Genomic DNA, 15,044 nt, shown 5'->3' on the forward strand with positions numbered 1-15,044 from the left:
GAACACACATGTAGCTAAAATGTTAATGGATTGAAACCTATTATTTTTTATCCCACTGTTTACAGAAACTGTTGCAAAAATGATTACCCTCTCAACCAGCCTAATCATCTTCATTCACAGTGAGAGAAAGGGTCTTAACGTAAGACACTATTGTTTTTGTTAGGTTTCTTTTTCTCTATTTTATCACTATTGTTATTAAGGTCTTCCGTTTCCAACGGAAGACCTTTTTGTTTTTGCTTTGTTTTATTTTTTTCTTAATATTAGGGTCTTCCGTCTTCAGCGGAAGACCCTACCATTTTTCTAATATTTCTTTTTCACTTTTCTTATTAGAGTATTACGTCTTCAGCGGAAGACCCTTCTATAATTCTATTGTTTCTTTTTTAATTCTATTATTATTCTTTTTTCCTTGCACATTTTGTGCAAGCGATTTCCTTCAAATTTCCAGGGCTAATGCCTAGTCATTTGAAGTTTGTACCCCCGTGACAGTTTTTTTTAAGTCACTTCCGGTCGGAAGTTTTCGCCGTTAAACTATTTTTAAAAGTCAATTTTGCCTGCGACGTTTCTCAAAAGCGAATAAGGATATAGGACTGAAATTTTCAGATATAATAGCTCTACCGTTTTCTGTTGCATCTCGTTCAAGAGAATGTCCGCCGTCACTTCCAGTCGTCACCGAAAAGAAATTTAAAAATTAGAATTTTTCAAGTTTTTTTTTAATATTAAATTTTGAAATTTCTACAGCTGATAGTGACTTTTTACTGATTCATAATATGTTATTTGTTATAAAATCAATCAACGCATAATCGAGATATCAAGAGTCAAATTCCTGAACCGAGAGTCCGAGTACCATAGTCGTTAGAGTCGTGGACACGTGCCTAGGCAACACGGGTTCAAGCCCCGGGTGCCGAATATTTTTTCCTAATTGTTCGCTTTGATTAACAATTTTGTATCAAAAGTGATGGATCTTATCTCATTTACTCGCAACGAGAACGATCTGGTCATTTTTCCTTTTTTTTCTTACAAATTTTGTTTGCGCAAGTTCTCGTAAATGGTTCAGTTGATTTGCTAAAAACGATCTGATGGATATTGATCTGAACCTTATTGGAAATTTGTTATATTGATGACGTCATTACTGATTTTTGATATATTACCGTTTTAGCGATTCTTCAAGGGTTAGTTTTAGTTTGCCCACGGAACTCCCCTTAACTATAAAAGATATTGAGTTTAAATTTTCAGGAATGGTCGACAATAAGGCTATCGATAGATATCAAGAAAAATGGGATGGTCTCTCAAATTAAGGACCCAGATGGGTCCAAAGTCATAGCCTTGTTACTGACGGATATTTCGTCATAAATTTTTAGAAACAAAAATGTCTATTTTATAGTTACGTACCCAAACATTAAAATGATTTTTTGTATGTTACGTAATTAGGGGTTTTTAGGGGTCAAAGTCCATATCTCAAAATAGAAAAAATATTTTAAAATGCAGTATATACGAAAAGATGCTCAAAATGTTGTACTGAACAATATGCAACCTTCAAAATTTTGTTAAACGGTCCTTATAAGGAGATGAGGGATCGGCCCCTAAAACTTTCTTTCTCAGATATCTCAAAAACGCTAACGAATTTCGAAATACTTAAGAACAAATTTTGTATCAAAAATAAATGACCATTTATTTGATATCTAGAAAAGAAGCCCATGGGCCACATCGCTCACATGAACAACAATTGCCTTAGCTCTGATCAAATTCGCATTATAGTATAAAACATCTTAACAAATAAGTATAGTAAATCTTGCTCAAAAGTATAATATTTTCGTAAATACCAACCCCCTTTTGTTGTTGTACCTTTCAAAAGATTTTTCTTTATTCCTATATAAACACCCCCCCCCCCCCACTTTATGGCCCAATTTTTTTTCTTTAGGGAATCATGGCTTGATTAAATTTTATTCTGAACAACTCGTGCCTTCACACATTTTTCTGCTTTTTGGACTGAAAACTTTCCAAGTACGATGAAGTCGCCAATTCCGGGTTGTCTCCAATTTCCGGTCACTCGTGTATATTTCTGTCACCTTGTTTAAATTGAAGCCTAAAAAACTTAATGAATACATTGATCACAAATTATAGGCTTATTGTCTTTGATCATTAAACGATATTCGAAACCTATCAATTACAGACCCTCCGAGTAACGAATTTAGAGATCAAACGCTTTCGAGATGGAGATTTTCACACATCTCTGACATTTTATTTTCATTATTTACGCTGCAGCGTGGTTTATGTCCAAGTCATGGTAGGGCGTTAATAGATGAAAAATATTGCACATGCATCCAATCTGAAGGAATTTCCCCAATTGCGGGTCACTACACCTGAAACAATTTTTTCTGCGGATTTACGATAACGTAAAAGAGGGAAAAAGAGATTCAATTAAATAAACTGATCCATCCAGCACAGGTGTCGTTCTATTTATAGTATTTGTTATTTTTCTACGGTTTAGTTTTCTTTTTGTCACAATAATGACAATTACGATTATTTCATTCTGAATCACGACTGTCATTTACATTTAGAAATTGGTCCATGTTTCTTGAGTATCAGTAGATGTAAATATATTTTCTGAATCGGCATTATTTTTTATATGCTGCACATTTATGAAAATTGTGTTCTGAAACGATTACCCGACATTACTGACACTTTGAAGTCACATGACCGGAAATGGATAAAATGATTCGAAAGTGGGGAAACCATGCCTTGTTGAAATGCCTCTGTAAATATTGTTTCCGGGTATTTATTTTCAAAAACAAAATAAATGCTTAATAACTCGCAAATTGTACTTTATATGTCTTGCATCTTTTATATGTTAAAATTCATCCCCCATTGTGGCCCGTCCTACCCCCAGGGACCATGACTTAAACAAACTTGAATCTACACAATATGAGGATGCTTCCACTCCAATTTGAGTTTTTACTGGCCTTTTAGTTTTTGAGAAAAATATTTTTAAAGATTTTTTTTATATATTCTTAATATCTTAAAATTCATCCCCCTTTGTGGCCCGTCCTATCCCCAGGGACCATGATTTAAACAAACTTGAATATACACCATCTGAGGACGCCCCACTCAAATTAAAGCTTTCCTTCCAATAGTTTTTTTAGAAGATTTTCTTTATATATTCCTGTGTTAGAGTTGAACCCCCCATTGTGGCCCCCTACCCTTGGGGACTATGATTTTAACAAATTTGAATCTTAACTGTCTAAGGATGCTTCCACACAAGTTTAAGCTTTTCTGGACAATAGTATTTGAGAAGATGTTTATTGATTTCCATTGGATATTCCTATGTAAAACTTGCCCCCCCCCCCCATTGTGGCCCCACCTAACCCCGGGGGACCATGATTAGAACAAACATGAATCTGCACTATATAAGGATGTCTCCACTCTTATTTAAGCTTTTCTGGCCAAATGTTTTAGAGACAAACAATTTTAAAAGATTTTCTCTGTATATTCCTATTAAAAAATTCATCCCCCCTTTGTAGCCCTGCCCATTCCCTGGGGACCATGATTTGAACAAATTTTAATCTACACTGTCTGAGGATGCTTCCACACAAGTTTAAGTTTTTCTGGCCTAATAATTTTTGAGACGAAGATTTTAAAAGATTTTTTTATTTATTTCCCATATTTCTTCAATCTCAAATATATCGGACTTGGTACAATGGATTTTATGAAATTTTCACAGAAAATACAAAATATTAAGATCTTTTATCACATATATTTTTGTTGATGGTACTTCCGGTTGGCCGTTACATTAGGTTTAATTTCTTTTTTAAAAGTTGTCCAACCTTTTTCTAAACAAGAGTCCCATGGGCAATATTGGTCACCTCAGCAACAATATTCATTATGAAATCAGCTTTACGGAGTGATTTACCCAAAAAAATATGGACAATGTTGTCTAACAGATCCTGTATATCAAAAATTCAATTTTTTCCCAGGATATTCTGTTTATCATTGATCCTTTTTTGTCACAGTATAGTCATTTCACATGTTGAGCATAACAGTACTTAAGAAGATCAAGACCAAATGGGACATAAACCTACATAAAACTTGTGTCAGCTTAAGAATTATCTAGAGGCCAAAGTCTAAACAACTTTAAAGAATCAAAAATATATCAAAATGCTTGCATTTAAGTTAAACCATATATAATAACATATGAATTTTGATGAATTTAGACTGTTTTCTTCGGTAAAATTGGACCCCCCACCCCATGTGGCTCCATCCTACTCCTGAAAAATATCATTTTGACAAATTTGAATCTACACTATCTAAGGTTGCTTTCACTAATGTTGCACCTTTTCTAAGAATTTTTTGTTAGGCAAAAGATTTTTCTCAATATATTACTTTGTAAAGATTTAACCGGTCCCCATTGTGCCCCTACTCTACACCCGGGGATCATAACTTGACCAAACTTGCATTTTTGCAATTGAATCTACCCTACCTGATGATACTTCACACAAGTTACAGCTTTTCTGGCCAATCGTATTCTGAATAGAAGATTTAAAAATAAAATTTCTCTAAAGATTCCAATGTAAAAATGTGGACCCCATTGTGGCCCCACCTTACCCCCAGGGACCAAGATTTGAACAAACTTGAATCTACACTGACCTAGGATTCTTTAACACCAGTAGCAGCTTTTTTGGCAAATGGTTTTTGAGATATAAATTTTGAAGGTTTAACTCTGTATACTCCTATGTAAAACTTTGACCCCCATTGTGGCCTCACCTAACCTCCGAGGACCAAGATTTGAACAAACTTGAATCTACACTGTCTGGGGATGCTTCCATACAAGTTTCAGCTTTTCTGGCAAAAGTGTTTTTTTTTTGAGAAGATTTTTAAAGATTAACTCTATTTACTCCTATGTTAAACTTCGACCCCCTATTGTGCCCCCACCTTACACCAGGGGACCATGATTTTAACAAACTTCAGTCTACTCTATCTGAGGATGCTTCCACACAAGTTTCAGCTTTTCTTGCCAATTGGTTTTTGGGAAGAAGATTTGTAAAGATTGACTCTATATACTCCTATGAAAAAACTCGACCCCCCCCCCCCCCCCCCCATTGTGGCCCAACCTTTCCCCGAGGACCATCATTTGAACAAACTTCAGTATACAATATCTGAGGATGCTTTAATACAAGTTTCAGCTTTTCTTGCCAAATGGTTTTTGAGAAGAAGGTTTTTAAATATTAACTCTATATACTCCTATGTAAAAACTCGGCCCCACTATTGTGGTCTAACCTTACCCCAGGGACCATGATTTGAACAAAATTCAAACTACACTATCTGAGTATGCTTTCACACAAGTTTCAGCTTCTTAAAGATTAAAGATTAACTTTATATACTCCTATAAAAAAACTCGACCCCCAATTGTGGCTCAACCTTACCCAGGGGACCATGATTTGAAAAAACTTGAATCTACACTATCTGAGGATGCTTCCAGACAAGAATCAGCTTTTCTGGCCAAATGGTGTTTGAGATATATATTTTGAAAGTTTAACTCTAAATACTCCTATGTAAAAATTCGACCCCCATTGTAGTTCCACCTTACCCCTGGGGAACATGATTTGAACAAACCTAAATCTACACTAACTGAGGCTGCTTCAACACAAGTTTCAGCTTTTCTGGCCTAATGGTTTTTGAGAAGACGATTTTTAAAGATAACTCCAAATTCTCCTATGTAAAACTTTGACCCCCCATTGTGGCCTCACCTTACCCCCCAGGACCATATTTTGAACGAACTTGAATCTACACTTACTGAAAATGCTTCAACACAAGTTTCAGCTTTTCTAGCCATGTTTTTGAGAAGAGGATTTTTAAAAATTAACTCTAAATACTCCTATGTAAAACTTCGATCCCCATTGTGGCTCTACCTTACCCCCGGGGACCATGATTTGAACAGACCTGAATCTATACTGTCTGAAGATGCTTCCACATCAGTTTCAGCTTTTCTTGCCAATTGGTTTTTGAGAAGATTTTTAAAGATTAACTCTATATACTCCTATGTAAAACTTCGACCCCCCCCCCCCATTGTGTCCCTTCCTTACCCCCAGGGACAATGATTTCAACAAATTTGAATCTACACTATATGAAGTTGCTTCCACACAAGTATCAGCTTTTTTAGTCAAATGGTTTTTGAGAAGAAGATTGTTGAAAAATATCACCAAATTTTCAATAAATCCTAATTGTTACCTCTTAAAGAAGGGCGTACCTTTATTTGAACAAACTTAAATCCCCGTTACCCCATGATGTTTTGTGCCAAGTTTAGTTGCAATTGGCCAAGTGGTTCAGGAGAAGAAGTCGAAAATGTAAAAAGTTTACAGACAGACAGACGGACGGACGGACGGACGGACGGACTGACATACAGACGGATGCCAGACAGAAAAACTCACTTGAGCTTTCAGCTAAAAGCTAAAAACGATCAAACATAGAAAATTGAAATTTGTTGGATTGAAAGATTTTCGAAATGTTCGGTGCTGTCAGGTAAAACAATGGTCGTCCGTCACTTCCGGTCCGCTCAATCATAATTTTTGTAAAATTATGTTTAATTTTTTTTCAAATTAAGAAATTTACATTTCTTTTTATCAGAATATATTTTAAACTTATCAAATTTAAATATGATCAGGACGTCCTTTACTTCCAGTCGTCATCGAAAGTGATTCAAAAATTTGGATTTTTAGGACTTTTAAAGCATAAGCGTTTTTTAGACACTTTTGTACTGAAAATAAAACTAAAAACCGTTTTAAAATCAGACAACGGATTGCTGAGATATTGAAGTTTGAAGATGACCTTTTCCAAAAATCTGAAATTTGCAGTGAAGGACAAAAAATTCGTTTAAACGGAAGTTAATATAAAAGCTCGTACCAAATATCAACATTTTAATTTAACCCTGTCATTTATCCATAATCAAACGGAAAACCCACTCGTTGCTCGCAACGAGATCGAGTCTAATTTAATATTCAAAACTCTTATGGCCCTCAAGAATATATGCGATTTATTGTAAGCTTACATGTAGATACCCCATCTCTGTTTAAAAAAATAAATAATGAAAAACGATGAAAATCTTATTCATCAATTGTTTAACCAAGGAACTATATATGATAAGATTTAAATTTGGCCCCCATAAATCGCCATTTTTTAAGTGTTTCGGGTACAATAAAATGTTAACTAATTTTTTAGAAGAGTTGATATAAAATATATTTTTCATCTATTCATTTGATTTATTTGCACTCATTGGCAGTATATGACGTCAGAAGTGACGCCATTTCTATAATTCAATCAAAATCAGCCAAAAATTGACATTTTTCTTATCTATTTACGAATGGGAAATATAGAGCGCATGCTTGAACAAGAAAAAATTTTTTGTCAATTATTAGTCTTGGCTTGATACATCTCTAATTAAAATATTTTATTTGTTCAAGAATGTGCTCTATGGTTTCGGAAGGAAAAACTGCTTGAAAACAAGCTGTTTTATGCTAAAAATGCAAAAATGGCGGGAAAAGGCTGTATTTACAATGTCATATTTCTAAATTGTGGGCACTTGAACCAAAATGAATATTATGTAAACACATCCCATACATATCTGTACTAAGAAAACAAAGAATGGTAGTAATGATGATGTTCATTTTAGGGGGCCATTTTAGGCCCTTATCATATATAGTCTTTTATTTTAAATGAATCTAAATCATATTGCTATATAAGCAATGTAAGCAAATCATATTTAAACAGACTTTCGTAATAATTACCTATCATACTTTTAGATAAATAAAAACTAAAGAAATTATGATCAATATCTAAGATAATTATGTTAACTTGTATGCTGAAAATGTACTTTAAAAATGATAACTATCATCATAAGCTCAAAATATTTTACCAGGGTAACAGTTTCCGTCAATTTGTGTGTATCCTGAACTGCATGAACATAAAGTATGATTACAAATTCCCGCTCCTACACACTGCCAACTGTACTCGCAAATACCACCAATTTTTACCACTCCTGATTGACGAGAAATGATTTCAAACTAATACATAAAAAAAAATTATAATCTTAAAATAATATTTATATATATCCTCTGCATTAATAGTCATTTTGAACCCCTAGCAGCCTGTATAATTATACATTTTTAAACATCTTAAAGATGTGTTTTTCTTTCTTTTTTTATAATTGTTATTAACAGTTTATAGGCTCAAAAGGCCTGAAGTGTTATCCATATTATTGTTGTTTGTATAATATATGTATTGTAAATCTATATACTGTTATAATACACATTTTATTATATAAGAAAATTAAAACTACTGCTATTTGTATGATGTAACATTGTATCTCCACACATGAAATGTGCTTGTTTTCTAGCAATATCTAAGCAAAAGGTACGATAAGATACAATAAACCATTCTGTGCTTAACACTACATGTAATTGTTATGAAGTAAAAATTCTATGATACCTTTTAGACAATTGTCGTCCTCCAGAATATATCCAGGCAAACAATGACAGACGCAGTATTTGTATATTTGGAAACACTGTGCATTGGTTATGGAGCAAACACTAGCATCATCCCACATTATGTATTTACCTGTAAAATGAATTGTGTTTCTACACTATTCATATTGTATTTATTATTATTTTTTGGATATAATTTTAACAGTGACATCATCCGGAAAAACATAAATCTTATTCCTTTCCAAGCCTAAATATTTATTACATATAAAAAAAAATGTGACTTACTTGTATTCCACGATGCACAATTAATATATAACCTTCTCTTATATTGTGATGATTCTGGATCTGAACATAGGGAGAACCATTTTATTTCATCACTTATCGTTAGTTGAATGCTTCTAAGAGAGTAGCTAAGATATTCTAAGTTAAACATCTGGAAATTGCATTTGTTGGGACAGGTGGTGACTGTAATGAAATAGAAAATATGATCTTCATAAGTATTTTAAAGCCAGGCTGGGCAAACAAATAAAATAATTTTGCGTTTGAATTACATTCAGGTATTAAAAAACGATATCTTTTGCATTAATATTTGATTTCAAATGCTTAAAATTGACGTCGGAACATATATTCTATTTACTTTTCATTTCTGGGAAGTTTAAAATATCAAAGCATAAATTAATTCATGACATTTTTACTGATGTAGTACCTGTCTAGGTTTTGATTGACAATAGCTTCTTTTACCGAAGGTATTACATTTGAGCTTTTTCATGACGCTTATATATATTAAATATATATATATATATATATATATATATATATATATATATATATATATATATATATATATATATATATATATATATATATAGCGCGCGTTATGAAAATATGTATGCACACACCGCTGCAGTTATGAGAGTGTATACTTCAAAAAATCATGATTCAATGCTATGTAAACAAGAAGTTTGATTTTTGCTTGTGACGTTGCAGTTTACACCGTTCAACGTTTGTGACGTCATAATAAAACTTGTCACTTTTACCTTTGACTACCCTGTGTGTGATACAGTGTTATATTGCCGTAGCTTTCGACACACTTTACAAGCAAAATATATGTGGAATGTAAATATATCTTTTTGTCTTTAAAGTTTGACCCATGTGGGTCATCTCTACCGCCAATGATGGCCTCGTTCGTTTGGGAGACTTTATAATTGCCCCGATTATAATTACATCTTGTTTGTATGTGGCTACATAAAGGTGATTTTATCATGCCTGTTGTTGCCCAGGTAAGCGATGTGGCCCATGGGCCTCTTATTAAATAAAGTATTACTTGTCTTCTAGCTACCATCTACCGGTTTAATGAAAATATCTTTGTCTGTAGTTAGAGAATGAAAAACTGATGGATTTTGTTATTTCAGGTTCAGAAGAACAGAGTCTGACAGGTATGCCTACCATCAGTATGGTTACCTCAGTTGAGAAAGGTACATGATGTTAATTCAATTTTTAATAAAATTCAAATCAAATATCAGAGCTACATGTACATGTAGTTCAATAAATTCATAAATAATCTGCCTGACGTTACGTTTGAATTTTGTAAATGTTGATTTCATTTTAAACGTCAAATGACCGTTTTTATCTACAACTAAAGCAAAAAATTAAATCATAAGCAATAAAATGAATATTTATTACTTTTATATGATATAAAATTGTTTGGAAAACTTTAAGGTTTTAATAAACCGCTTCGTGGTTTATTAAGCGGAAACTGCCCCAAACCATTTTATATCGAATAAAACTAATAAATATTGAATCTGTTCCTTAAATAGATTTTGATCATTTTAAATTTTTTTTATTTAAAGTTCCAACAGTTCAAGTGAATCATGGAGTGAAACGAAAAGGAAACACAAGTGCAGGTTTGTACATGTAATAAACTTACATGTATTTATTACTAATTGGTGTCTTTTTTTTTGAAAGCTGTCAAAACATTGTAACTGAATTTAATTATAGGAGAAGGCAAAAGAAGAAGATATGAGGACCTAAAGGAGAAGAACTTTTATTAGACAACAAAAGATTGGAGGAGGAGTTACACAGAGTTCAAGAGGAGTTCAGGCATTGAAAAACGAGGTCTTGTTTAAGAAACAGAAACTTTTAGGAAAGATCTTAAGTGAAACTCTATATCCCAGTTTTCTAGCTTAGCTTATTTGTATGGAGAGAGAGAGAGAGAGAGAGAGAGAGAGAGAGAGAGAGAGATGCATGGGATTCATAATAATCATACACAATGTCATGTTTAAATACACATAAAACAATCAAAATTGTTTCGTAATCAACAATTGATTCATTAATGACAAGCAGTTGATGACAAGTCCACAATGATGTCACCCTGAGTAGCCAGGATTTTAGAAAAAAATAATTGTGTAATGGAGGCTCTCTTTGCCACCCCATCAGCTCTTGGATGTGCGTTTATAACTGCTTGTTGGCAATCATCTACATTCAGTTCCCTGCTGTCACCACTGAAATGTATCCCCCTCTCAATGCCTATGTTATGTAGGATACAGCATGTGGTAATGTATGACACTGCCTGGTCTGGAGAGGTGCGAAGGTCAAAATAAAGAGTCTGAAATTTTCTCTTCAGAATCCCAAATGTCTGCTCAATGAGCACGCTGGTTCTGTGCAAACTTGAGTTGAACCTCTCTTCAGACTGGTTCCAAGGCGTTAAATAGGGAGTCATAAGATATCTGGAGAGGGGATAGCCAGAGTCTCCCAATAGAATGCTATCGTAGTCACCTGCATTAAAACAAATGCCCATGATGGTACATGTACATAAGTATGCATCATAATCCATTGCTTATTATACAGTTATAGTTATACATGTATTTAGTTTTACAAAAGAATTGTCAGCATAGGTATTTACAAGTTATTAGTATGATCGAAGAGATAGTTACCGTTTTCAAATTTTTGATGAAGACCAGAGGCTCTTCAAATCCTTGCATCGTAACAGGAACCAGGCCATCGGGCACACAATGATGTGATTCGGTAATTTGGATCACACACCATCCAAAATTTCTAAAAAAAAAAAAAAAAAAAAAAAAAAGCTGAGATCATTGTATTATTTATTATTGTCATAGAAATCTATAAGTTTAATCTAGAGACTGATAATTGTGTGCAAATTCTAATGTTGATATAAACAAGTATAGACAATTTAAATGAAATAGTATTAATGGAAATTAGTGATAATAGAAGACAATTAACTATGTAGGTGCAGTATATCAGTTATGTTCAACAAATTGATGTTATTTGAAATGTGGTTAAGGGGTAATTAATTTCAATTTTAATTCCACATGTAAAAAATATAGAAACTTCTTAAAACCGTATTTTTTTCTTATCAAGTACTCCCCCTTGCAATCTGAACTCTCATTACAAGGGAAAACACTAAAATGCTTTTTTTCGCACATGGCTTTTTCACCGAGTCAGTATCATAAGCCTGGGCTCCGGAAAAATTGCATGTAACATGTGGCAATACAGTGTAACAGACAAGGAAATTAATTTGAAAAAGTAAGATATTGGTGTTTGCAATGTGTGTTCTTTCACCTGCAACTCGTCTGAAGCCCTCCTTCACTTTTGTTGCGATTTTACCGACAGGGAAGAAAATTTGAGCTCGCGCTAAAACAGCAATGATGGCGGCAGCGACAGCCCTGACGGATCTTTCTACTGATGATTCGGAAATCCCGATACTGTCTCCAATCAGGCAAATGTGAGTCCTGGTTGCTACAAACCGTAGAAACAGCAGCACTTGCAAAAGTGGAGGCACCGGACTGTTCCTCTTGGTCACTGTTACAAGCTGGTCGTAAACACCATTCACAAGAATGTCGGGCGAAATCTATAGCGCTGATAGACTTCAAACTCATGAAGCGACTCCAAGGGATTACTTCGATCTCTGAAAACCCTCAAACGAACAAAAACATTACGTCGTCTGCGATTTCGTTGTAATATTCTGTGAGCAGCAGCAATTTTGTTTGTTTGAGAAATTTCTTAAGTCTACTTTTTTGTAGACTTAAATATTTGAGAATAAAACATATTTTGAGAATTTTTATTTTGCTCAACTTTTTTATGGCGGCGGCTGAGTCTTAGAATTTGGGAGTTGATAATATCCTCAGACTTGAGAACATTGTCAGACTTACGAATGTTTTATGGCGGCGGACCCTGATACATAAGAATAGTTTATATCTGTTTAAAAAAATGGCTTGAATTATATTTTTGGGAGTTGATTTTAATCAACTCTCCTATGCAGTAACTCTGGCAAACCAAAACTGAAACAGTGTTTGACCTAAGCACAAATCACCACCGCTTACAAGAATTAGTTCTTGAAGATAATCGATAAATTCGATGTACTGTATGCTGAAGCATTTTTTTAATGAAACTTATTTATGCATACCTTAAAATAGTCAGATTTTAAATATTACGAACAATTTAGATATTTTTTGCAGTTGTAAGTATTCTTACGCCGGAGTTCAATATAGTCCCGTGCAACCATCGGCTGTCTCCGTAAATTCCCGACAAGCAGAGAGTCAGCCTATATTTAGAGGTCGCGTCATCAAGCTATCACGCGATCTGGTGTTGGTAGAGAATATCTCTTGCTAGTCGGAGATTGAACGAGACTAGAGTTTATTATTGCATAGATCCATACAACTTTTTAAATATTTCGATTACTGATACATATTTTGATGGAATCAATTCTATTTTTAAATATTGCACAGAATGATTCATAAAGGGTTTTCTCGAAATTCTTGTCGGAAAAGTCCGATAATTCATATTATATAAAAAAGTGTACGTAATTTAAATACAGATTATAAACTACTTGCCAAGCAAAATGATATATCGTTGATTTTAAAATACATAATAATCGATAAAATTAACTCCCGTCAGTAATTCAGTACTTTGATTTTCATATGTTCGTCTTTTGCATGACCTCGCTGGGAATGATATGACTTCAAATGTAAAAACTATAATCCGACTTAACTCGATATGAGTTAAGTCATGTTATGGACATGAATAGATTAACCATTTAACTAATATATACACAAAAAGAAAGATAACTCCTCAATATGAGGTTTTCGTAACTTTTCGCACGGCCCCTTTTGAGGTCCTTATATTACGCATGCGCAGTAGTGTATCGCCCTTTCTCAGCTTCAACCTGGAAAAAATTCAATTCATTGTTTATCACGACTGACTTAATTGCTTGATTAATCATCGGTGGATAGTAATCGAGTAATCAATTGTCCAAGTTGCGGTACGTATTCACTTCCATTTATTTTTTTACAGGGTTTTCAAACTTTGCAATACAAGATAATTTTCTTATTTCGTCTGCTTCTCTCTTTAAGGCGGGCATGATTGTTACATTAGATAGTCATTACAATGTAGATTTATTTCAAGTCAAATTGCGGGCCATCAACGGCTTTAACTTGGTTAATAAATAATAAAGCCATCATCATTAAAATATAATATTCTATTGTTAGATTTTTAATTTACAGTAAATTTTAGGGCCTACATAGCTAGAGCTGACCTAGGACTACGGTTGCATATAGTAGATACTAGTATCAGTATAGCATGAAAGCGCAAAGTTAACAGATACCGTAACAATAACTTTATTGTTTACTTACGGTATAACCTTATAGCCATATTATAACGTTTATGATACATTCATGTTCATTCATTTTCCTTTATAACTTTGTTTGTATTTACTTTGTAAGTTACTCAGTTTTGTTAACTTCTTAGAAAAATGTTGAGGACTAAAAGAAAGCGCAAGTCACCCTACGCCAGGCCAAATGCTCATCCGGCTCTCAGAGCCCTCAATCTGGCAGCCACAGCCACCCAAACCAAAGCAGGTCCAAGCAGGCCCACGCAGCGGTCCAGTTTGTGTCCACTCAACCTCAAAGTCAAGAGCATCAGCAACCCGTCGATAATTCCACAACCAGTGAGCAGACTGCAGTACCACCACCTACCATAGCGCCATCAATCCCTCTGACAACCTCAGGTGAAAACCCTTTGATAAGCATTTCTGATGAGCTTGGGGTTCATGTCCCTCAAACCGTCAAAGAAAAAATATGGTCAAAACAATACATTGATCTGTCAAAAATCATCAATTCAAAAACAGTTGATACATCCGCTCAGGATTCGCACACATTTTCCATAGTTGAGGGTCAGTTAGTTATTGAACCAAAACTAAAACAAACAAAATTGCATCAATAAACACCTGGCTTGATGCAGTTTTGATTTTCTCAAGTATATACCTGGCTAGACACCCATCAGACATACAGGGTATCTTGAAATATATCCACACAATACGTTTAGGATATAGCCGTAATATAAATGGCAATTGGATTGAATACGACAGGCAGTTCCGTCTCAAAATGTCAAAAAACACATCAATTTCATTGGGCTCTATCGATGCGGAGTTATGGTTATTGTATATGTAGGCTCTAGTTCAACAAGCTCCACAACAGTCAAAATCTTTACTCAAATGTTTTGATTATAACTTTAAAGGTCCCTGCCCAAAACCCCAGTGTTCAATCCAGCATATATGCA

General features: G+C 34.1%; 1 protein-coding gene and 1 pseudogene across 1 annotated transcript in view; both read right to left on the minus strand.

Moving 5' to 3' along the window:
- LOC128160231 (uncharacterized) overlaps positions 1–15,044 on the minus strand; it is a 53,094-nt gene that overhangs the window by 7,818 nt on the left and 30,232 nt on the right. Inside the window, exons 5-7 of the mRNA XM_052823528.1 lie at positions 8,757–8,936; positions 8,476–8,604; positions 7,904–8,026 (exon numbers count right to left, since the gene is read on the minus strand). Coding sequence (XP_052679488.1) covers positions 7,904–8,026; positions 8,476–8,604; positions 8,757–8,936 — 432 coding nt within the window. The remainder of the gene's footprint in view (positions 1–7,903; positions 8,027–8,475; positions 8,605–8,756; positions 8,937–15,044) is intronic.
- Positions 10,689–11,516, minus strand: LOC128160232 (putative nuclease HARBI1; annotated as a pseudogene).

The sequence above is a fragment of the Crassostrea angulata genome, chromosome 8, assembly GCF_025612915.1.
Source record: "Crassostrea angulata isolate pt1a10 chromosome 8, ASM2561291v2, whole genome shotgun sequence".
Taxonomy (NCBI): domain Eukaryota; kingdom Metazoa; phylum Mollusca; class Bivalvia; order Ostreida; family Ostreidae; genus Magallana; species Magallana angulata.